At 47.9% G+C, this 23005-nt stretch overlaps 1 protein-coding gene and 1 non-coding gene across 2 annotated transcripts in view; both read right to left on the bottom strand.

Moving 5' to 3' along the window:
* EGFR (epidermal growth factor receptor) overlaps positions 1-23005 on the bottom strand; it is a 179700-nt gene that overhangs the window by 32624 nt on the left and 124071 nt on the right. The window contains 11 exon segments of the mRNA XM_072955552.1: positions 3066-3223; positions 5026-5116; positions 6926-7058; positions 8073-8272; positions 10455-10545; positions 10962-11035; positions 11127-11253; positions 14262-14378; positions 15403-15544; positions 16773-16891; positions 18171-18239. Coding sequence (XP_072811653.1) covers positions 3066-3223; positions 5026-5116; positions 6926-7058; positions 8073-8272; positions 10455-10545; positions 10962-11035; positions 11127-11253; positions 14262-14378; positions 15403-15544; positions 16773-16891; positions 18171-18239 — 1321 coding nt within the window.
* On the bottom strand, positions 3570-3706 carry LOC116277159 (small nucleolar RNA SNORA2/SNORA34 family). The gene has a single exon (XR_004186629.1). It is a non-coding gene; the product is annotated as a small nucleolar RNA SNORA2/SNORA34 family (small nucleolar RNA).

Here is a 23005-nt window from a genome sequence, read left to right as displayed (position 1 = left end):
AATGGATTTGCTCCTGAAGGGGCAAAACCCACAAAGGGGCCAGCAAGACCTCCCAGGCAGGGCCACTGCCTTCCTGCTTTTGCACTTCTGAAAAATGGCTTGCTTCCAGGAAAACGAAACCTATCCCTAAAATTCCATGGGTTCCCAAAAGCTCGCTCCTGATTGGTCCATTTCTAACGCCTCATTTGCATTTACCCCTAAAATTCCATTGGTTCCTGAAAGCTCACTCTTGATTGGTCCATTTCTAACACCTCATTTGCATACATCATGAACATAATCGAAACCTAAAAGCCTGTGTAAATCTACAGGCGGCGTCCAGAGCTTGGAATGTTAACTCCTTTGGGCCCGCCGGCGTGATAAACCTGAGTTCTCCAACCCTTGAGTGTCGCTTGGTCTCTCGATGGGATTCAGGTTTCTACAACACTCCAGATCCCCAACCCGTTTTCTATGGCGACCACCCCAGCCACGCGGGAAGGGCACAGCTTCTGGAAGCAAGCTTGCTCCCAGGTCACAGCTGGAGTCTGGCACTGCGGGCTAAGAGCCTTTCTAAGTGTCCCTTAACAGTACAGGTCGGGGAGGCACTCCGTCCACTCTGAGACATCGATGAGACAGTGTATTTGACAATGCCGTGCACACCACAGATACACGGTAAAAGAAATGTTTTCATATCTTCCCTTACTCCCATCAACATTTCTCCATATTTTAAAAATTAAGTCCATTTCTATTATTGAACTCCTTTGGGGGAAGATATAGCTAGTAATAAGAATACATGAAACTGGTGTCTTTTACCGATGACATGTTCAAGACACACCAATGTATCAACACATTTATTTCCAAAAGATCGAAAAAGGAGGAAAGATACATTTATTTTATATAGGTGGTATAATTCTCATTTAGAGAATCTGTCCCCAAATTGCTCATTTTTGTGGGATATGAAAAAAATTGATTAACTGAAAAACTAGCAAGGTACAGTTCATACTGTACTTTGTAGAGTTTGCAAACTGGTCAATGTAACCAGCACGATGATCCATCCAAAGGGAAAAATATGAAAAAAATCTTCAAGTTGCTACCAAGGAGGTGTTTGGTAAAAGGGAAAAATGTGAAAAATCTTAAAACTGCTACCAAGGAGGTGTTTGGTAAAATTCAAAATCTATTCTAGATTTAAAAAAATTGTTTTAGAAGTAGGAACACATGACTGTTTCTTTAACACGTTAATAAGGATCTAACAGCAAATATTGTTCTTAACAATGGTTCATCACAGCCACTCCCACCGCCATCAGATATAAAATCCTGCCGTCCACTACTACTGTATCTGGTGTTATTCTAGAAATTCTGGCTCTTGTAATACAATGTTGTAATAGAAAAGAACGAATCTGACTCCATATGAGATCTGTTCCTTTAGCTTTAACCACTGTGCCCTGTTTCCTAGGCTCAGTCTTGCTGGCTCTGCATTCATGTAAAAATAACAAAGTTGCAGAGTAGAGAATAACCTTTGTTTTTTTTGGAGGTTGACCTGACCCATGCGGACAGCTGCAGGAACAAAGGATTCCTGCACCAAGAAGTTTGCAGCAACCAAGCACACCCCCTCCGCTGTTTTTCTGTTTGTATTTTTGTATAAAAGGAGACTGCATTCTGACTGGAGCAGGATGGTTCTCTAAGACCTCAGTCTGCCGTCCTCTCGGTCTGCTGGCTTTCTGAATAAAGCCGCTCTTCCTTGCCCCAACACCTCGTCTCCCGATCTACTGGCCTGTCATGTGGCGAGGAGAACGAGATTGGACTCGGTAACAACCTGAAACTTTTGGAAAAGGGATGAAGATCACATTATTGGAGATGATCTGGAGTCTCTTTCTGGAAAACTCCAAACCATGAACTGAAACACCAATTTCACAGGGGAGGGTGTATGTAGCTCAATTGGTAGAGCACATGCTTAGCATGCATGAGGTCCTGGGTTCAATCCCCAGCATCTCCTCAATAAAGAAATTCTAAAAAGTACACAATAAAACACTAATTTCAAAGGGAATTCAGTACAGACCAGTAATATGAGATGAAGACATGCCCACGTCAAAAAAATCAAAAGCTATCATATATCAGAAATAATAAATTAGAACATATACCAGGAAACAAGAGCCATTTCATGACAGCAAAAGTAAATGCAAAATACTTAGAACACGAAAGAACAAAACTATAAAAGTTTATTGAAATCTAAAAAAGGAATATCTGACTGCAGGAAGAAAGGATCACTTCCTGATGGGGGATATGAAATACTGTAAAACCGTCAGCCCTCCTCAAATTAAATCATTGGCTTCAGATTTTGTTTGTTTCTGTTTCTTTTGGCGGTCCACTTGGTAAACCGTTCAAGATCACTTGGAACTCACAGATAGATCAGACTAAAATTAGAGGGACAAGACGGTCCCATGCAGACCACAGAGGAGACTGCAGACTTCCTACATGTTGGCTGAGGATTTACTCTTCAGTCACCTGGGACTGCCACTCCTGGTCCCCAGGGGCCCTGGGGTGACGGGGCCCTTCCATGTGCCCCCGGGGCGGCCGAAATTTATGAAAGTGAAATGATGGAAGCTGACCAGTTACCAGTCATTCCTAAATCCTTGTGTCTAGGCCCAGGGTTCTTCCGTGGAAATGCAATTAAAAAAATTTTTGTTTTGGAAAAACTTAGAACAGACTTGTAAAACTTTCAAAACTCCCGATTTTTAGAAGTCTAATGGGAACGTTCTGCGTCTCTCAAGAACACTGATATCATCATCACCATCACCACCACCACCATTATTACCACCTCATCACCAGCTCCGCCACCACCATCAGTGCCGTCATGGATTGAGCGCTCGTGTGTTTCCAGGCACTATTTTAAGAACGTTATCCATATTCACTCAAGACCACAAAAATCCTGGTATAGCTACGCAGCATTAGTATCTTAATTGACAGATGACGAAAGGGAAGCACAGAGAGGTTAAGACACTTGCCCAAGGCCACACAGCTAAGAATCTGCAAGATTAGGAAGCACTCTGCTCTGCATTTTCCTTTCCGGGCCCAGAGCTTCCTCCACTCACCCATAGGTGCAGTTGGGGTGGCACAGGTGGCACACGTGACTGGCATCCGCAAACTTCCAGACCAGGGTCCCGTTCTCGCCCGCGATGCCGGCGGGGCAGGTCTTCACGCAGTTAGGGCCATCGATGTAGTGGGCACACTTCACACAGCTGCCCGGTCCCTGCACCGGGGTGGGAAAACCATGGCATAAATCAGACATTTATTTATGTCTCTTCTTTTTCCTTTTTATTTCTTGTAAGTGTAAGTTTCCAATTTCAACGAGGGCTAAAATACACAAGTCAGGGCCATGATTGTACGAAAGAATAAAGGAAGCTCATATTTCAGAATCATCCTACTGTTTTTGTGGAACACCCAAAGAAAGCAATGTTATTTTTTTTTTGTAGTAACTGGATTTAACAGTAATATAATTCTAGTGAACAAGTTAAATTGGGGAATCTCTAAATTTTGGAATCCCAGTATTCACTGACTGCAAACAAGTATGACCCACATCTGTAACCAATTAACTCGGATGTGTACTTTTAATGTATTGACCGTCACATTTCCACAGTTCTGAAATGGCTATCAGACCACGAGAAGACACTTCTTCAGGCTCCTGCTCGAAACCAACAGCTCCAGCAAACTGCTGGCCTTGATTCAGGGCCAAATGTCTCTTTCTTTAATAGAATGGAACTAACTTTTTATTTAGAATACCTCTTGTGAAAAGAGTCAGTGTAGATGGTCTTAAAGAGGACAAGTTCTTTGTAACTGTGCTTGCTTGATGGGACCGCTGTTAACAACTTCGAATTAAGTCTTCCTTTACCATATGACCCAGGAATCCCGCTCCTGCGCATATATCCAGAAGGAATCCTAATTCAAAAAGACACCTGCACCCCAGTGTTCACAGCAGCACTATTTACAATAGCCAAGACATGGAAACAGCCTAAATGTCCAACAACAGATGACTGGATAAAGATGTGGTATATTTATACAAGGGAATACTATGCAGCCATAAAAATGACAACATAACGCCATTTGCAGCAACTTGGATGTTTCCTGGAGAATGTCATTCTAAGTGAAGTCAGCCAGAAAGAGATAGAAAAATACCATATGAGATCGCTCATATGTGGAATCTAAAAAAGAAAAAAATAAAGAAAAGGAAAAGACAAAATTGTACTCTGTACTGGAAATTGACATAACATTGTAAACTGACTATAACTCAATAAAATAAAAAAAAAAGAATTAAGTCTTCCTGACTTTAAACATGTAGAATATATAAAAACATAAAAGAAAGTGCTTTATGTTATTGCATTTTACCAATTACTTAATTTCTCTGATGAAAAGTTGACCCAATTATCAACCAGAAAACCAGTGGTGCACTTTGTAACCAGCTACTTCAAAACCGGTCTGTCATCTTCTGCCCGATTTAGAGAATTTCCAAAAAACCTTTTCTTAGTAGATTGAGGTATGGCTCTTGAAGCTCAAATCCAAACACAGCTCCTTACATAGATAATATTGAGAATAAACAACGTCAGGACATTGGTGTGGGAGGGACCTGAATTCTCGCCTGAAAGATTATTACCGAACATGCAGATTTGAAATTGAATTTCTTAACTTTTTTCTGTGCACTTAAAACTCTTCAAATCATTCGAAACTAATGTTAAATAAGAATGTGGTGGTATTTGATTTAAAGCGCTGATGATGGATGTCAGGAACGGTGAGAGCTGGGTGTCAGGGTGCCCGGCCTGCACGGGCTGCCCTGTTCTGCACTATGAAAGCGGGTACCCCCACGTGGGTCTGGGGGTTGGACAGGAAAGGTGAGTGTTCATGCCAGGCAGGCATGGCCCCTTGTCAGCTGTGAGACAGCATGGCCTCAAGTCTGGGAAGTGGGCTGGATGGCTGTCCTGGCCACTGCAGGGTGACGTGGGGCCACCACGTGGTTCTACTGTGGACGTGGGAGTGGGTAACAATAATCATGGTCCTTACGCGTCCCGTGCAGGTGACGTTCATGGCCTGGGGCAGGCACTCCGGGTGGCACTGCACACACTCCGAGTTCTCCACGAATTCCCTGGGCTCTCTGATGGGAGGAAGACGAGGAACTGATCAGTGCCACCCCCACAGATCCCTGCTTCAGAACGCTGTCTAAGGTCATGTGTCAAAGTCCAGGTGACACAAAACACCTCTCTCAGAAATTCAAAACAATTTTTTGTAATAGTAAAGCCGTCGGGCAGGCAGGACTGCATTGCAATATAACACACTGCCTATCAACTGAGTCTCTGACCTTCTCCTGGAACAAACACATAAGCTGCATTTATAATCAAAACATCTCCCCTGCGTTTTTCCTACAGGCATGGTTTTTGCATATTAGGTATGCAAGCCAACAAATGAAAAATGTCCTTAAGAGACATCCCCTCCAAAACCCAAGATTCATGGATATTTCAATTGGGCTGCAAAGAGTTAGTAACTGGGGACTCATGTCTGGGAACAAGAAAGAGCTGTTAAAATTTCCTCGGTGGCTATCACTGAAAACAGTGAATTTGGAACACAGGCATGAAACAATTTTGCTTGTAAGATTGCAAGCATTCCCCAAAGATGCACAGATCAGTGTTAAGCAAGAAGCTGATGTTTGAACAGACAGGGTAGTTGCGACAGCTAGGCATCATTAACCACGCGTCTTTCATCCAGGCAGCGAACAAGGAGTGTTTAGACCGAAAGACCTATTTTGGGAGTCCTCTGTTCAGGCAGATGGCGTCGATTAAACCAAATATGCCACGTGAGGTTTTCCCTGTGCCACTTCTCTGGGTTCTCACACCTGCAGAAGGAGCCAGGCTGGCAAAGGGAGCAGGTGTGACTGGACGCTGGGGTCTCCAACGGAAAGACGCGGGCACCACCGTCCTGGCCATTTTTACCACCTTGTCTCTTTAAAGAGATACTATCACGTATGCAAATTCTTCTGTTAAGCTAATGAGCCTGTCGGCTAAAGGATTTCTACAGAATTGAACTCGGTCTTCTCATCCTGTTTCTGTTTCTGACCTAAGCTGTGGTCTAAGCCCAGACGGTGGGACAGAAAAAAGACTTACTAGAGCCATCTCTAACTCCTAGGCACTTTCTATCACAAAATTTCTCTTTTTCTTTAAATTAAGAAGAAAAAGAAAAAAAATGGAAAAAAAAGGAAAAAAGAAAAAGAAAAAAGGAAAAAGAGAAAAAAGAAAAAAAGAAAGAAAAAAGAAAAAGAAAAAAAAAGGAAAAAGAGAGAAAAAGAAAAAAAACCAGGGAAAAAAAAACCCAAAAACAAAAAATTGCCTCTGCCAGTCTCTCTCCTTCCATTGTTACTTTCCTATTAATTTAGTCTTTGCCATGATTTGGGGTCACTCAAAGCCTCACTCAATATCAAGATCCCTATAGAATCAATGAGCTGTAATTTCATTGCAATAAATTCAACAAATGATATAGGATTGTTTATTTCTTTGTCGATAATTATCTTTAAAGTTATCTGCACTGTTCAATGTGTCTTGAACATAAACAAAAATTAACCAGGAAACTGTGTTTTGAGACACCAGGAATGGTGTGCTGCAAAGGAAAGACTTAGTGGCCGTGACCTTGACCATCCGAACCCTGGAAGACTTCCGTCTGTCCTTGGAACTTTATGCAGCTTAGAAAAATGTAAGCCATTTCCAGATAAAGAGATTCTACACATAGGACTGGGTTAAGCAGCTAAGAAAGGTTGTTCGTTTCCTTTCGTGATCAACAATTTTCAACCAACAAAAACAAAGGAAAAGGGAAAAAGGCAAAAAGGAAATTAACTATAAACCTATAAAAACAACCCTAAGTCTTAAATTTTTTTTTTTTTATCAAAACGAAGGGATTCAGGAAAGCCCTCTCTTACCCCTCCAGAACGTTGCATTTCTCCACACATTCCTTGCCACGGCTGACGTTCCGGCAGGACACGCAGTCTTTGGGGTCTGCACCCCAGCAGCCCTCCGATGAGCACAGCGGGTTACAGACGTGGCCCACGGCCTCTGAGAAGACGGGGGGAGCCACACGAGTCAGCCAAGGGACAGTGGGCACGGGGGGCCTGGGGGTCAGCCGTGCAAACACCTGCTGGGCTCCCACTGGCCCGCTCCAAGTCCCCTTTTCCCTCCTGGGCGCTGAGGGTGCCTGGATGAGACGTTCCAGAGCTGGCCGACCAGCAGGGAAAGTGTGCAGTTCCTTGCCATGCGCACAGAGCCAGAGCATCGTATGGAATTTCATTCATCTCTCAACTGCGCTGTGGTGGGTGGAACTCATTACTATCCCCATTTCAGGGGTGAAGAAACCAGAGTGCTAAGATTTAAGTGAAATGATGAAGGTCTCAAAGCTAGGAAGGGTCCCAGCCAGGATGTGAACTCAGATCTGCTTCCGCACGAGGCGATGGCGCCGGCCGACCTTCAAAAGCTGACTATGGCTCTAAAGTCAAACTTGGAAATGCCAGTGTGAAATGTGCATCTGATTCCTGTGTGTGTGTGTGTGTGTGTGTGTGTGTAGTTATAGTCACTGGGGACGAAATAAGCAGGAAGGAACACACAGCCAAAATGCAACATAATTAATACTAAATTCAGTTCTGTAAATTACCAATAACTGGTAGCCTGGACTTCAAGGCAAATTCATCTTGTGCCATGAGAATGATCTAGAAACTAATCTGATGAACTTCACAACCCTACTTCACAAAGACACCTGCACCCCAATGTTCATAGCAGCACTGTTTACAACAGCCAAGACATGGAAACAGCCTAAATGTCCATCGACAGATGACTGGATAAAGAAGATGTGGTATATTTATACAATGGAATACCACTCAGCCGTAAAAAAGGTAACATAATGCTATTTACAGCAACATGGATGCTCCTGGAGGAATATACAGATTTCTTTTAATTTGCTTCTTTAGCAATGTAAAAAAGTAATTTATATACTTGGGAACAGCCCCTTAATTCTCTATACCAAAATCAGTGACCCGTTGGAACCATCTCCACAATCAACAAACATGATTTACTCACTGCACTCTTGTTCGCTCCTGTTGTTTATAATTTTGGTTTTCTGACTCGAAGTCCCAAATAGTTTCTTCCAGTTTATCGTGTTTGCATAGCACAAGTTCTGGTTTCCTGAAATGATCACGTCTCCATCGCTTATCTCCTTGAGGGAGCGCAGTCCTAAAGATGTTATGTCCAGGCCGACAACCGCCAGAGAAAACTGACCACTGGGTTGGGCAGAAGAAAAGTAACACCGTGAGAAATTATGAGAACGTAAGCTCGCTAACCACTTTGTTTTTCCGGACCACTTTAGATGTGCTACAGACATTGCAAGTCGTGTTGCAGAAGGCATGCCTTGCAAGTTTGGAAAATTGCAAGTGTTTTTTTAAGCTCCTCCAGGGAAAAGCTAGCTTCTCGTTCATTTAGCATCTCTAATCCCAGTGGCCAGGTTGGGGGCTGAATAAATGTCTTAATGTTGTCATTTTGTTTATTGCCTTTTGCCCGGGAGTTGAGAATATATTTTAACCTCTCAAATATCCACATATACTTCAAAAATCATGGTGCATCTTTCCATCCCCGCACCCAGCCACCCATCCATTTATTGAACAAACACCGGGAGGCAGTATGTGGCTAATCTGTCCTAACTGTAGGTTAACTGTATGTTTCTTAGTCTCAGAAGACCCTTTGTCTAGTGGTGATGAAGTCATTTGAGCAGGTGATTTTAACCCAGTGCGGTGAGAGGGGTGATGTCGGGTAGCGTGGAGGGCAAAGAGGAGGGGCGCTGAAACCAGTCTGGGGAGGGATCTCCTGGAAGGGCTGATGCCTGCTTGTGCAGAGCTTGGAAACAAGATCTACAATATTTTCTTTGCTACCCAACCCCGTGCTAGCATCCCACGTGGTGATCAATACGTGTTCATTAAGTGACTGGATGGAAGTTATCGAGACCAAAGAGAGGGAGGTCCTGAGCCTCCTGGAGGAGCAGAAAAGCACCCATGAAAGGTGCTGAGAGCCAGGAGCTGCTGCTGCAGGAGAGACATGGGGAGGGGGTCTGGGGAGGGTGGGCGGGGCCAGCGCACGGATGACCTTGGACACCACGACCTTGGACACCACATCTAGGACACTGATGTCCACCAATGATGGGAACCAGGAAGGAGATTTGCATTTAGGATGCTCACCGGCCACCAGGGCGGGGAGTGGGTCAGCCCAGACAGCACTGAAGGGAACACTGAGAATTAAGGCACAAGGTGATGGAAGTTTTAAGCATAATTAGGAGACTCTGCTTTTTCTGTCTCTCTCTCTCTCCATCCTTTCCTCCCTCTCTCCTCGCACAGCCTGGCTTCTGTCCAGGAGACCCGCGCCACTGCCACTGGCAACACCCCCATCCCTGCCCAGGGGGAGCCAAGACAGGAGTCTTCCCCGCGGGGCTGGTCCGGCTTTGGTGAGAACAGGGGTCACGCTGGCCCAGGAGGAACTGTGTTATCAGCGAACTTCTCAGTGTGAAAAGCAAAAAAAAAAAGCAATCTTTATTTTGTTCAAATCCCGAATACTAAGCCGAGAGGTACATGCCAGTCACCCAAGAAAAGGGACTGAAATCTCTCATCTCTCTATGAACGTGAGGCAAAAAAAAAAAAAAAAAAAGTCCCTGAGAACTCAGAGCGAAGGAGCCTTTCTGGGAAGCAAAACGCTGCAAGTTTACACCCGAGATGCAACGCCAAGACGCTTTATGCGTGTTGCATTCTGAGTTTTAAAAAATATTGCACAATATTACGCAGTCCTCTTCGGGGTCAATTATGGGATCTGGCTCTTGGAACCAGCCTGTTTCCAAGGCACGTTTGAGTAAGAGGATTCCAGACTTCTCGCCACAAAGCTCATTATTTCCTTTATTACGTTAAAGGTGCTTTTATGTGTGTGTGTGTGTGTGTTCACTGCTCTACGTTGAAAAGCATGTTGGGTCGCCCTGAAATGGTGTGCTGGTAAGGACAAGTCCCCCCCATGCCGTTCTGGCCCCAAATGCATCACCTCCACTGAATCACCAGCCATTCTACAAAACGCTGACCCGCACTTTTCAAAAGCATCAGGGCCGTGAAACATGGAGAGGCCAGAGGACTGTCACTGACCGCAGGGGACCAAGGAGACAGCTGCGCGCAGCGTGGGGCGCCGGGCTGGCCCCGCACACAGAAGGCATTTGTGGGGAGACTGGCGGGCCCCCATGAAGCCTGCGGCTCGGCGCTACCGTTCGTGTCCCCACCCTGATGCTCGTCCCAGGCCGAGGCGAGGGGTCCGTGCCGGGGAGCCGGCCGAGCGCCGTGTGCGGCCTCGCGCGAGCATCTCGGTGTCACTGCTGTGGGGCTCATGTCGAAATACAGAAATAGGAAAGGATGGGCCCGGCTGTGGCTGGGGCCAGCTTACTGTTGCTTCGTCCTGCCACGGATGATTTCCAGGTTCTCGAAAGCATGCAGGCCGGTCCTGTTTTCTGGCCAAGCCTGAATCAGCAAAAACCCTAAAGAGGAGAAGGAGGGGTCAGGCACACACTGCTGAGAAACCTCTTTTTTTGCACGAGACACGGTTAACAGGATTCTCATGGGCAGGAGAATGTGAACACTGGATTGGATCCTTTTCCATCGCCTTCTCCTCTGCCCACCTCGTCGCTGGACCCCTCAGGATGGCCCGCCTGGGCGGGGCGCCGAGAGATGAGACGTGTCCCCACCAAGTCACATCATGAGCGACCTGAGTCTTTGCTTCACACGCTCACCTCTTGAGTGCAGGGAAAACCTCATTTTTAAGTATCACAGAACGAATCAGTCATTCCTCCAGAATAAATGTTTCATGCCACGGGAGAAGTAAATACACCTTGAAGTTCTCGCCCAAAAACACGGATTTCCCACTTGTGTTACTACGGTAATTCGCAGCGCATACCTGTTATTTCCTTTACGGTTTTCAGAATATCCAGTTCCTTCGGGTCCAGGGGCGGAGTACGTGTGAAGGAGTCGCTGAAACAAGAAACAGAATGGTTAGCGACAAGGGAACAACAGAGCGATGCTGAGTTCCTCTCTTACACCAGTAACTCAGTCTGTGACTTACCCCCTAAAGGCCACCGGCAGGATGTGGAGGTCCCCGCTGATCGAGGTGCAGTTCCTGAAGTGCTTAATGTTGGTGGCGTTTATAGAGAGTGTGTCTTTAAACTCACCAATTCCTATTCCGTTACAAACTGTAAAAGGCAAAGAGAGGTGTTCATTCCATCCACATCTGTTGAGTTAAGAACAGCGAGGCTCCCGCAGGCAGATAGTTGCAGCCGCGGGAGTGATCTCGGCCACGCGGTCACTTATTCAATCAGCAAACACCACCAGGCCGGCTGGGTACCAGGGACCGTGGTGGGGGCTGGGGTTACAGCGGTCAAAGGAGATGCCATCGCTGTCTTCGCTGACCTTGCCGCCTCCTCCTCCCTGTCCCCCGTGGGCCAGAGTGACAACAGTGCACCCCACTGTCACCGCCAGAGCTGCTCCCGCCCGTGCGCCCCCAGCTAAACCCTCACGCCTTCCCTCGCCCTCCCCTGTAACTTGACTCTTAGACTTTTCGTTCCCTCAGTGTTTACTCAAGCCACACGCTTTGATCTGTGCCCCCGGTGACAGCAGTGGCAGGTGCCCTGTTGCCACGCTCTGAGCCCATTCTATTAACTTAGATCCAGTCCCGAATTTGCTTCTCCAATGCCACCTCCCTCCGAAGCCCATTTATCTGTGCGTGGCTCTCCTTCTAGAACTCCCATGTGCAATGTTTTGGTTTTGGAAACGTGTCTTTCAGATTTTTAGCTTTACTTGGACGAATCACCACGGAGAACCTCACTGTGCGGGATGAGGTCCCGCCTCCCCTCAGCCAGGCCTTCCCAGAGCCACACTGTCCCTCCAGCCCCCTCTGCTCCACTCTGCCCGCAGCCCCTGCTGCTTGCGGGGAGGCCCTGGGCCGCCGCCTGGCTGTGGGGTGCCTCTGACTCATGTGGGCTGTGGAATTCGATGGGAGGCTGGCTCGGGGTTCCGAGGAAGTGGTGACTACAGAGGGTGGTGGCTTCGGGAAGACAAGCCCTGAGGTGGACACCTGCCAGCGGGGCCTCGCCCTTTAATTACACGTCTGGAAGAGAATTCCGTGTGCTTGAGAGAACATTCCTCCTCTCTGGTTGTGTGTGATGGTGATGACGGGGTTACCTTGATTCCCAGATTTGGAGGTAAATTCACCCCGAGACACAGCAGATTTGGGGAAGTCATGGACCGTAACAACACGCATTTATCCGACCTTTGTTTCCCGGGCCCTCCCCGCTTACCCGGGGGCGCTGCCCTACACCCGGAGGGGTCTGCGATGGCCACTACTCCCAAGATACGAACCGGGGTGGGTAGAAATGGAGCATAATGGCCACAGGAGAATCGAAATGTCTTTGAACACAGAGTTAACAGGACAAAACCGAAAATGATCTGATTTTCTTGGTCCATTTGGTGGGGATGCTCACAGTAACCCTCTCTCTCCAGGGGCTTAACTCTCTGACTTCCTCTGTGCCGGGCACTGCCCCATGTGTTTATGGTCTTCCTTCCACGGAGGCCTCCTGAAGCCAAAGGACACCTATCTCTCGGGGCAGCGACTCTCCTGCGTGCGACACAGGCAGGCGTCACAAGACCAGGCGGACACAGACGCGCCGGGAGCTCGGGGCTCTGGCCTGGGACCGAGCCCTCGTGAGCCGTCGGCGTCCCTGGCTGTTGGCCCCTGGGCAAGGCACTTAGATCCCGTGACTCAGTCCCTTGTCTGTAAACGGGGATCGTGGCAGCACTGTCCCCCTCGAGGGGCTGGAGGGGTTCGATGACACGGAGCCCCGAGAAAGAGCGCACGTGAAATGTGCTAGCACCGGGCAGCCGTCAGCGTCCACGGCGGTCACAGGTGGTTCTCAGGGCAGGTGGCACCTGGGGCAGGCGGTCAAGGTGTGTGTCTACCCACTGAGGAATTTCTTACAACAGCCGCACAGTGGAAACCATCTAAATGACCACACGGAGGGAGGCCAGCCGAATACATCCCAGTACAGCTACCTAGGGGCGCGTGGCAGCCACAGGGTCATGTGAACTTATCCGGACTGACTCCCAGGAGGTGCTCTGTTGAAGCAGCCGGGTGCACAGTGTGCAGAAGGGAGGGCAAGACGCGATCTGGAGCTGGGACACGCCGAAGGGACGCGGGAGCCAGCTGGAGAGGCTCCCACCGGCCACAGGGGGGCGGTCTGGACGTCAGACTGATTAATGAGGGACGATGATTATCATCAAAGGAACTGAATTAAAAGGGACTCAATGAACTCACATGGGGACTAAAAACAATTGTAGAAAAGAGTGTCAACTGATAAGTGCAGAAGACACGATGGGAAACGGGAAATCACCAGAAGAAAGGGGGGAAGTGGGAAATCACTCTTTCATAACCACTAAGAAATCTGGGTGACGCCACCTCGGGCAGACTGTCAGATCTGTCGTCAGAGGAAGGGGGTGAAAAATGGCTGTGTCCCCTGTGCCGGGAAATGAGGGGGCGCTCCCGTCCCCATTGCTTCACCTGGGAGGAAAAGCCACCACCACGCCGGGCAAGGGACGTTCCGCAAAACACCCGGCCTGGACTTGTCGCATCAGGTCACGGGAGAGAAAAGGCAAAGGGGGCTGAAATGGTACCGAATTAACAGTGTGCACGGAACCCACAGCCCTCGCCTGGATGCTGGACCGAAAAGGATGCTCTGGGACAGCGGGAGGAGCTGAAATTAAACCGGGTACAAGCACAGCGCGGAATCCACGTTAAACTTGGGGTGAGTGTGAATCTGCCTCTTGTCACTTAGAACGTCCCCGTCTGCAGGGACGCATGCGGCCGATCGCGGGGTGGCGTGTTCTGACACCTGCAGCCATCGCAGGGCTCGGAGAACACGCACACGCTCACATCTCAACACAAACACGGAGCGAGTGATGGCAACGTGGCCGGGCCTGAAAACTGGGGCATTTATGTGAAGGGCACAGGGGCATTCATTACACTGTTCTTGCAATGCTCTGGGTGCTGGAAAAATTTCAAAATGAAAGATAAAGGATAAGCAGGGATATGCTGGCAGGGAGGACCCCCCTCAACCCGCCTCCGCCAAGAAGGGCAGAGGATAAAGGAAGGGACACTCAGATCGGGTGACACCCCCCTGGGGCCCGCCCACACCCGGCCGCACCCCACCTTTGCCACAAGGCCCGTCGCACTTTTTACACTTGCGGACACTGTCTTCCTCCACCTCGTAGCTGTCGGAGCTGCAGGCGCGGACGCACGAGCCGTGGTCTGTCACCACGTAGTTACCTGGGGGACAACGGAGGAAGGCAGTGAATGGGGCAGCAAGTGCTTCCAGGCCGCCCGCGTGTCCTGGACGAAGGCGCCCCCGATTCTCGGTGTCTGTTGAACTTTAAGGACAAAGAGCGAAAGGCTGCAAGCAAAGGGATGGGGTCCAGGAGTTTCCCAGCATCCCAGGCCGGGCGGGGGAAGAGACGAGGCTGACCCGGGAGGCGGGGTGCACCTGCTCCAGAGTTAAAATGCCCCTTTGCAGCCCGTTTTTCCCGCAGGTTTTACCTTCGGGGCTTGTGGTTAAAGCCTGAATATTTACTCACAAGTGGGAGCCCACACATCCTCCCGGACCCCACATCCTGCCCCGAGCCAGACCCGGGACGTGGGTCCTTTCCTCAGCCTCCCCTCGTGCCTTTTCTGCGTTGACATGAACACAGACACTGGTGTCTTTCGGGAACCCTGGGTGCTCCGTTTGACTCCCCCGAGTAGGTCCTCAAACCTCTCGCCTGGACACCTGTCATGTCCGTTCTGTAAACTGTTTTTGTCCTTTTGGGCTCTGAGCGGTTTCCAGCGGATTTTAAACTCTGTCCATTAAGCCTTCTCCCAAAGACGGACTCGGAGCCATAATTGTGGCATTTAGACTTTATCTTAATGTGTCGCTTTCCTTACACCGGCTTATTACTCTGTGTGCAGGACTCTTACGGGCACAACTTTCAGCAGATTTTTAACCATCGAACGAGGCAGGCCTTCTGACTACAAATGTAAGCCTTTTAAACATCTGTTTAGTACAAGACCTAAACAGGGACAGGTCCCAGTGGCCGGGGGCTGATGCCAATGAGGCAGGTGAATCTCCTGGACGCCCACGGCTGGGGCTCAGTCCCGTCCTGGCCAGCGGATGCGGGGTCAGAGCAGCAGGGGCCCGACCCCTCACCCGCCTGACAAGGGTGTGGACCCGGGGACCCAAGGGCACCTGAGCCCCGGGGGATGCACGGATGCCAGAGACAGAAGGGGAGGTGGGTGCCACGGGGGGGGGGGAACTCACGGGGACACTTCTTCACACAGGTGGCCCCGAAGCTGTACTTCCCATTGCGGTTGACATCCATCTGGTACGTGGTGGGGTTGTAGAGCATGAGCGGTGGGCACGTGTCCTTGCACGTGGCTTCGTCCCGGAACTTGCGGCAGACCTGCCACAGGAGGGACGGCGTGACCGGCGGGGCCCCGCGCAGGGAGCCCGGCCACGCTTCCCCGGGGCGGGGGGCTGATCAGGACACCAAGGTCTAGCAGAGCAGTTGCAATAGGGGCAGGACGACCTTGCTCTTAAAAGCGTGGTTTTTCTTAAACGTATCGCCCGGCTGTGATCATGTATGTGACAATGATGATGAGAAAAAGACACGTCTCTTCGTGAACTTTCAAAATAAGGAAGGCGTTCGCACACTGGAGTAGTCACTCCGGAGTGAAATTACTTTTAAACTTAACTTAGGCTGGGTTTCCCTCTAAAAAACACCTGAGGCTACATTTGAGAGTTGACTGCTAAACGCAGAGAAGCCTGAATGGGAGGGATGTCGCGCGGATGGGACCAGACCACACAGCGTGGTGTCCCCACCAAGAGTCTGCCTCCAGGTGCCCATCAGGGTGAGGCAGAGGTCCAGCCTCTGGAGCTTGAGTGTCCCTGTCCCTGACACCCAGGCTCTCTTGAGTCCCACCCAAGGCGGGTCTCCTTGCCGGAGCCCGCCCAGCTGAGCTGGGGGACTCCCGCCTGCCCGCTGTGGTGTCTCCTGGACTCCCAAGGTGCTCCCGGTCGGACGTGTGGCACCTGCCACCCAGGGGGACACCAGGCCTCGCTCGAGCTTTCTGCCGTAACAGGACAACAGTGTGCTCCAGGACCCCTCGGGGAGCGGGGCGCGGGCAGGAGGCACCTGAGCCGAGGTGGGGCGAGCAGAGGTTTTAGGGGCAAAGGACACAGCCAGAGAAGTCCCAGCCACTCAGGGTCTGCGTGGTCTCCTAACTTCACCGTCTAGATTTTAACGACCCTTACAGCACAACTCCCTAGGTTTGTGATGAGAATTAAGTGAAATAACGAAAGAATGTGGCGATGTTGGTGCCAGTCACAATAGACATTAGTGACAAATAAAAACACATGTAGTCTTTTGGCTCATTCTGTGCCCAGGTCCCGGCTGTGGTGCCACACACACTGTGTCATTTGAGACCACGTGGCAGATACGTAATTATCCCCCAGGGTCAGACGGGGAGCCTGAGGCACAGAGGTCACGAAGCAATGGTGAGGGCGGGACCCTGAAGGATGCTCCGACCGCCGGCTGCCGCAGATGACACTCAGCATGTTTCAATCACGGGGCGCCCCTCCGGGTCTGGGGCACAGAAGCTGCCCCCGGGGGCCGGCCGGGTGGCTCTTACCAGGCAGTCACTCTCCCGCGGCCCCGTGCAGCCGGCGGCACACTGGTTGTGGCAGCAGTCACTGGGGGACCTCCCGCGGCAGCGCCCGGAGCACTGCTGGGCACAGATGACTTTGGTCACTGCAAAGGAGCAGAGGCCACCTGTGAGCTGCAGGGCCAGGGCGGGCGGAGGGTCGCAGCCCGGGGCCCCCGCAGAGCACTGGCAGACGGTGGATGGCGCCTTGATCAGCAGGAGGAGCTGAGTGGTCCTGCAGCTGGAGTTCCCGAACATTCTGCCAAAGTCAACTGAGCATGACCTTTCTTTTTCCTTACTTTTTAAAAAAATTTTAAATTGAGGTCTAGTCAGTTTCCAGTGTCATGTCCATTTCTGGTGCACAGCACAGTGCTTCAGCCAGACATGAACATACATATATTCATTTTCATATTCTTTTTCACCATGAGTTACTACAAGATCTTGAATATAGTTCCCTGTGCCCTACAGCATAAACTTATTTATCTATTTTATATACATTAGTCAGTATCTGTAAATCTCAAACTCCCAGTTTATCCCTTCCCACCCCCTCCCCCCGGCAACCGCAAGTCTGTATTCTATGCCTGTGAGTCCGTTTCTGTTTTATACATAAGTTCATTTGTCTTTTTTTTTTTTTTTGGTTCCACATATGAGCAATATCATATGGTACACAACGGAATACTACGCGGCCATAAAAATGATAAAATAATGCCATTTGCAGCAACATGGACATCCCTGGATCCCCGGAGAATGTCATTCTAAGTGAAGTCAGCCAGAAAGAGGAAGAAAAATTTCCTACTTGCTTTTAATCACTTGGGAGAACTGACCAGATCAACTCTAGACTTTCAGACCTATTAAATTAGATACTGGTTAGAACTGAGTTTTGGGGGTAATACAGAAAGCCTGTACAAATAAAAATACGCCTGCCAGAAAGTAGCGCTAACAGTCACGTCACAGATAGACTTAAGGAGAGATGGTCAGTTTTCAAGCCGACATGTCCCCAGATTCCTTGGCTTGTTCACGCTTCTCAACTAGCTTCCTGCAGAAAACCCCGTTGAAAAAGTTGCTCTTGCTTCTTTGGAGGTGGGTGCCCCGAGGAGGGACAGGAAGGGAGAGAAAACAAAGTCGCAGACCAGCCTCCTTTCCCAGGAAAACTGCCAAGTATGTTATTGTTCAGAGAGAATGGCTGGCACCCGGGTGGCCGAAGTGTCAAAAACAGCCCACACTGGATTAACCACAAGCGGTGAGATTTGCAAGGCTGTCACTCACATAACTGCTAACATCTGGCCTTAGAGTCAGCCATGCTTCTGGTGTCTTCAAAGGGAACACAGACACAGTCAGCTACACATACGGGGAGGAGGAGGCCCTGAAGTTCTGCCCCCGACTCACATTTCTGGCAGTTCTCTTTCCCCGCGCCCCAGCAGGTTCCGTTGACACAGCTCGGATCACACTTTGGGCCTGAAATAAAAAGTCAGAGTTAAAATTCCCATCTCAGGGAAAGCGAACAGATGACGAAGACCGGACGGCACTTTCCCAAGCTCCTAAGCAAAGCCACGTCCTAGACCAAAGAAAAACTTTCAAATTGCACATTCCGCTTGTTTGTTCAACTGGTTGGTTTGTAAGATGGTTTTTTACAAGACTCTCGTAAGAAAAAAAAAGTACCATGCACTGCTTTTATTTATGTTTTAATTGTGGAAACGGAGGCACAGAGTGATTTTTGACCTGTCACAAGCCACAGAAACACATTTAAATGGATTCATGGGTCTGGGTTTCAAATCCGCTCAGGCTTGGAGAATTTTCCAGCGTCTCCCACAGTCCTGCGAAGGATGCCGAGTCTGGTGGGACGGCTGTGCACCAGCCACACTCGCGCTACGTCCAGTCCTCAGTGACTGGGCGCGTTGGTGACCCCAGGAGTTGGTGGCCTGTAAATAAAACCTCTTAGACTCCAAGCCAGAGAGAGGGGCTCTGAAAGCCACACCAAGGGTCAGACGTGCATGGTGTGTGTCACCTCATTGATTATCTAAAAACCTTAGCTACTGATTTGCAAGTTACTGGGATTACCTGCAATTGATCAATCCACTTGTGCCGTTTTTGTAAACGATCAGCTACAAATGACAGCTCCTAAGGTTTTAAATCTCATTAGTTGTGGCTTTGTTTTCATCATCACTGAGAAATCGGAAGGCTAAGTATTCTATATCCAGACGTGCAGAACAGGCTGACCACTAGATTTGTCAGCAAGAGGACCAGCTACGAAGAGATTTTCCCCTGCAAAGACAGTAACCTAAAGGACTCGACACATGTCTCAAAGTCTCCCTCTGTCAGGAAGAATTTAGTCTGTGGGAGGATTTAGGTTTCAAAAGCAAGAGCTGACGATTTGCCAAGGGATCGTTGGAGCAGGGCACCCCTTCAACATGACTGACAAGTTTTACAGTCGCTGCCAGGGCTGAAAGGCATTCGTGTAATGCTGGTGGCTCCTTCGTGGAATCGTAAGAGACGGGAGGCTGACGCCCAAGGGATGCTGCGGGCTGTACATTGTGAAGAAAGAAGAAAGATGGAGACAGAGATAGAGAAACTGATAGGAAAGAGCAAAAGAAACACATGGGTACCCAGTTACCACAATATCCTCCCTTTTCACCCTCTACGTCCCCGTATTTTTCAAATTTCTATTATAAGCATGTAATACATTTATAAAGAAAAATATTAAAAATAAAAATGCTTAATGGTATCTTTCCATAACACAGGAAAACACCCGCCAATCAAGAAATTCAAGGTTTGCTTATAATTCTGTTCTTTTTAAAAATTGAAGTATAGTCAGTTACCATGTGTCAGTTTCTGGTGCACAGCACGGTGTCCCCGTCATGCACATACACACATATATTTGTTTTCATATTCTGTCTCATTTAAGGTTATTACAAGATATTGATATAATTATTCTTAATTTTCTGTGACCAAAAAAAAAAAAAAGAATTGCAGACATTATTCAAAATATGGCTAATAGGGGGAGGGCATAGCTCAAGTGGTACAGCACATGCTTATTAGCATGCATGAGGTCCTGGGTTCAATCCCCAGTGCTTCCTCTAAAAATTAATAAATAAACCTAATTACCTCCCCCCACAAAAAGTAGTAAAATTAAAAAATAAATAAGTAAAAGAAAAGAAAATATGGCTAATAGAAAAAAGCAAAAAGAAGAAAATAATTAACCAGAGGTAATCAATATAGACGTAGAAATCTATGTATATATAAGAAATAATATCATACTATATGTTGTATTGTAACTTAAACAAGAACTGAAAAAACGTTATGACAAATTTTCCTTGCCTTTAAATACCCTTCTACCTAACATGAATGTTAAATGGCATGATGGTACTGCAATTTATTTAACCAATCTCTTATTTTTAGATACTCCCAACATTTATTATAAACGAGGCTGTAGGGAATATTCCTGAACAAAAATACATTTCTACACCTACAGTTTTCACTCCCCTTATTTTTCCCCTTAACATCCCGAGACATGAAATCATAGGCCAGAGGTGTGCATACTTTAAAGCGTCATGACATTTTGTCCGAATTCTCTCCCTGGCCGTGTTTTATTACTTTACATGCCCATAAGCAGCATATGCGAATTTCTACTTCTCTACACCTTTGCTGATCCAGGTACTGAGAAATCAAAAACCAAAAGGAACCCAAATATTTAGCAAAGGCAAAAATAATGCTTCCTTATTTCATTTTAACCTCTTTTTCTTACAGTGACAAATAACATTTTACTTTATTTCTTGTCTATTTTACTGTGATTTTGGGGGATGCTGCTCATGTCCTTGGCCCATTTTTTGGGGGGAGATTCAACTTCTTGGGATTTCGAAGACTGCAGTTTACAGTCATGAAACAAGAGTGTTAGCCCTTTTCAAGGCAATCAGATGTTGCACAATATTTTCCTGTCTGTCATTAATATTTTTCATATGGAAGTTTTCTTTTATGATATCTATTGTTGGCTTTTCTTCAACTTAATATTACAAAAATTCATCTTGATGTTTCCTTCTAGCATTTATTTACATATAGAGTCAATATTTTTTGTGTTTACTATGCATTTGGCACCTCCATTGGTATATGAAGTGGATGATGGATTTATTTTAATGTCCTCTCAAGTAAACTTACACATTCTACCCTCAAATTCCAAACTACACCACCAACAACGTAACACTGGGGCACATTGGGTGACCTTTCTGAGTCTCAACTCTCTTGGCCATAAAACACTTAAATCACCTTATGAGTAATTAAATCATCCCAGAACAATTTGTTGAATAATGAATTCTTTTCTCATTTGCTTGAGATGCTGTTTCTTTACGGACATTTGATTTAGTTAGGCTAACGTCTTATTCTTACATGTCTACTCCTAAACCAATACCATATTGGTTCGTGGCTCATAGCCATGTGATATCTGAGTCTTCTTCCTGCATAAACCTGTCCATCATCACTCTTTCCCACACTTTCTTGCCGGGCCTTTCCCACGGCTGTGGTGTGGTGAGGGAGGTGTGCCACTGTGAGTTGTCTGAGCTGGCCCACGGCAAACCCATATTGGCCTCACATCCTTTCCATGTCAGATTTTTGGTTATAAATGTACACAATTTAACCTCCCCCGTTGTTCTCCAGACAGCTGAGGAAAGGCTAAGCTGGTTCTCTGGATCATACAAAATTTTTCGTAAAATAAAGCTTTTTCAGTTTCTTGTAAACACAGTTGGTGTTATGATGGGTATCTGCTGGAATAATGGATTGACAAAACAAAAGGGCTCGATGCTCATGTTCACAGCAGCATTTCATTCATAATTGTCCAGAGGTCGAAGCAACTCAAGTGCTCATCGACACATGACAAGATAAACGAAATGTGTATGTGCATGTATTCATGTAATGGAATATTATTCAGTCAATACAAAGGAAGGGAATTCTGACACGTTATAACTTGGATGGCTCTTGAAGACACTACGCTCCGCGAAGGAAGCCAGTCACAAAAGGTCAGATACTGTGTGATTCCACTCAGATGGGGCACCTAAAGTCGTCTAATTCATAGAGACAGAAAATAAGAAGGTGGATGTGGGGGCTGGGGGGGGCGGGGATGGATGGGGAATCTGCGTTTAATGGGGACAGAATTTCAGTTTTGCAAGATGAAATGAGATGAATGGGGGTGACGGTCGTACAACGATGTGAGTGTATTAATGCTACTGAACTGTGCACTTAGAAATGGCTAAGATGGTCAAGTTTATGTTAAGGATACTTCATCATTATCAATTGATCCGTCAACCAAATCAAAGAAAAAGCAAACGAAACTGAAAGCAGCTCTTGATTTGGTAGATCCACATCAGCTCCAAGTTCTGAGACCAAAAAAAAAAAAAAGCCCCATGCATCCACTGCACAGTTGCAGGGAGACAGAGAAGCAGGAGATGGTGATGGCTTCTTATTTTAAAGGACTGGAAAGCCAGGGAGACTGGGAAGGGAGCAAGCTGAGTGGAGCCTGGTGACTTTAAGGGGGTCTCCTCAGATTCCCCACAAAGCACGGCCAACGGAGCAGGCGGGGCACCCCTGACCTGCATGCAGCTCCCCCTGAGCCTCTCCCGTACGTGGATGCTTTACCGATGAAGACAGGGTCCAGGTCACGGGCACTGGGTAAATATGGACAAACTCACCCCCGTGAGCTCCCCATTTTGGTGGGGGCTCCGAGTGGCAGTGTCCACGTTACAGAGGAGAACAGATCTGACTCCATATGGTCTGTTCCTTTAGTTTTGACCAATGTGCCCTGTTTTCTAGGCTCAGTCTTGCCTACTCCGCACCTTTTATGAAATAATGTTGCCTTTGGCCTGAAATAGACAGGAGAGCGCATTCCTGGGGCTCTGACCTTGAAGGATGTCAGCACTTCTGCACTTTTGCAGAGATGGCCAGTTGCAAAATAGAGAAGACCCTTTGTTTTGTTGGAGGTTTGCAGGGGCACCATGCCCTGACCCCCAGGAGCAGCTGCAAGAACACAGGATTCCTGCACCGAGAAGTTTGCAACAACCAACCACACCCCCTCCCCTGTTTTTTTTTTTGTATAAAAGGAGCCTGTATGCTGACTAGAGCAGGATGGTTCTGTAGGACATCAGTCCTCGGCTGTGCTGGGGGGTGATCTGCCAGCAAGGGCGCTGCCACCGGGAAAAAACACTTTCCCTTCTGTCTTAAACAGGTGCTCGGGGGGAGGG

Source organism: Vicugna pacos, chromosome 36, assembly GCF_048564905.1.
Source record: "Vicugna pacos chromosome 36, VicPac4, whole genome shotgun sequence".
NCBI lineage: Eukaryota > Metazoa > Chordata > Mammalia > Artiodactyla > Camelidae > Vicugna > Vicugna pacos.
The sequence above is the reverse complement of the archived record's forward strand: the minus strand, read 5'-3'. Positions and strand labels throughout refer to the sequence as shown.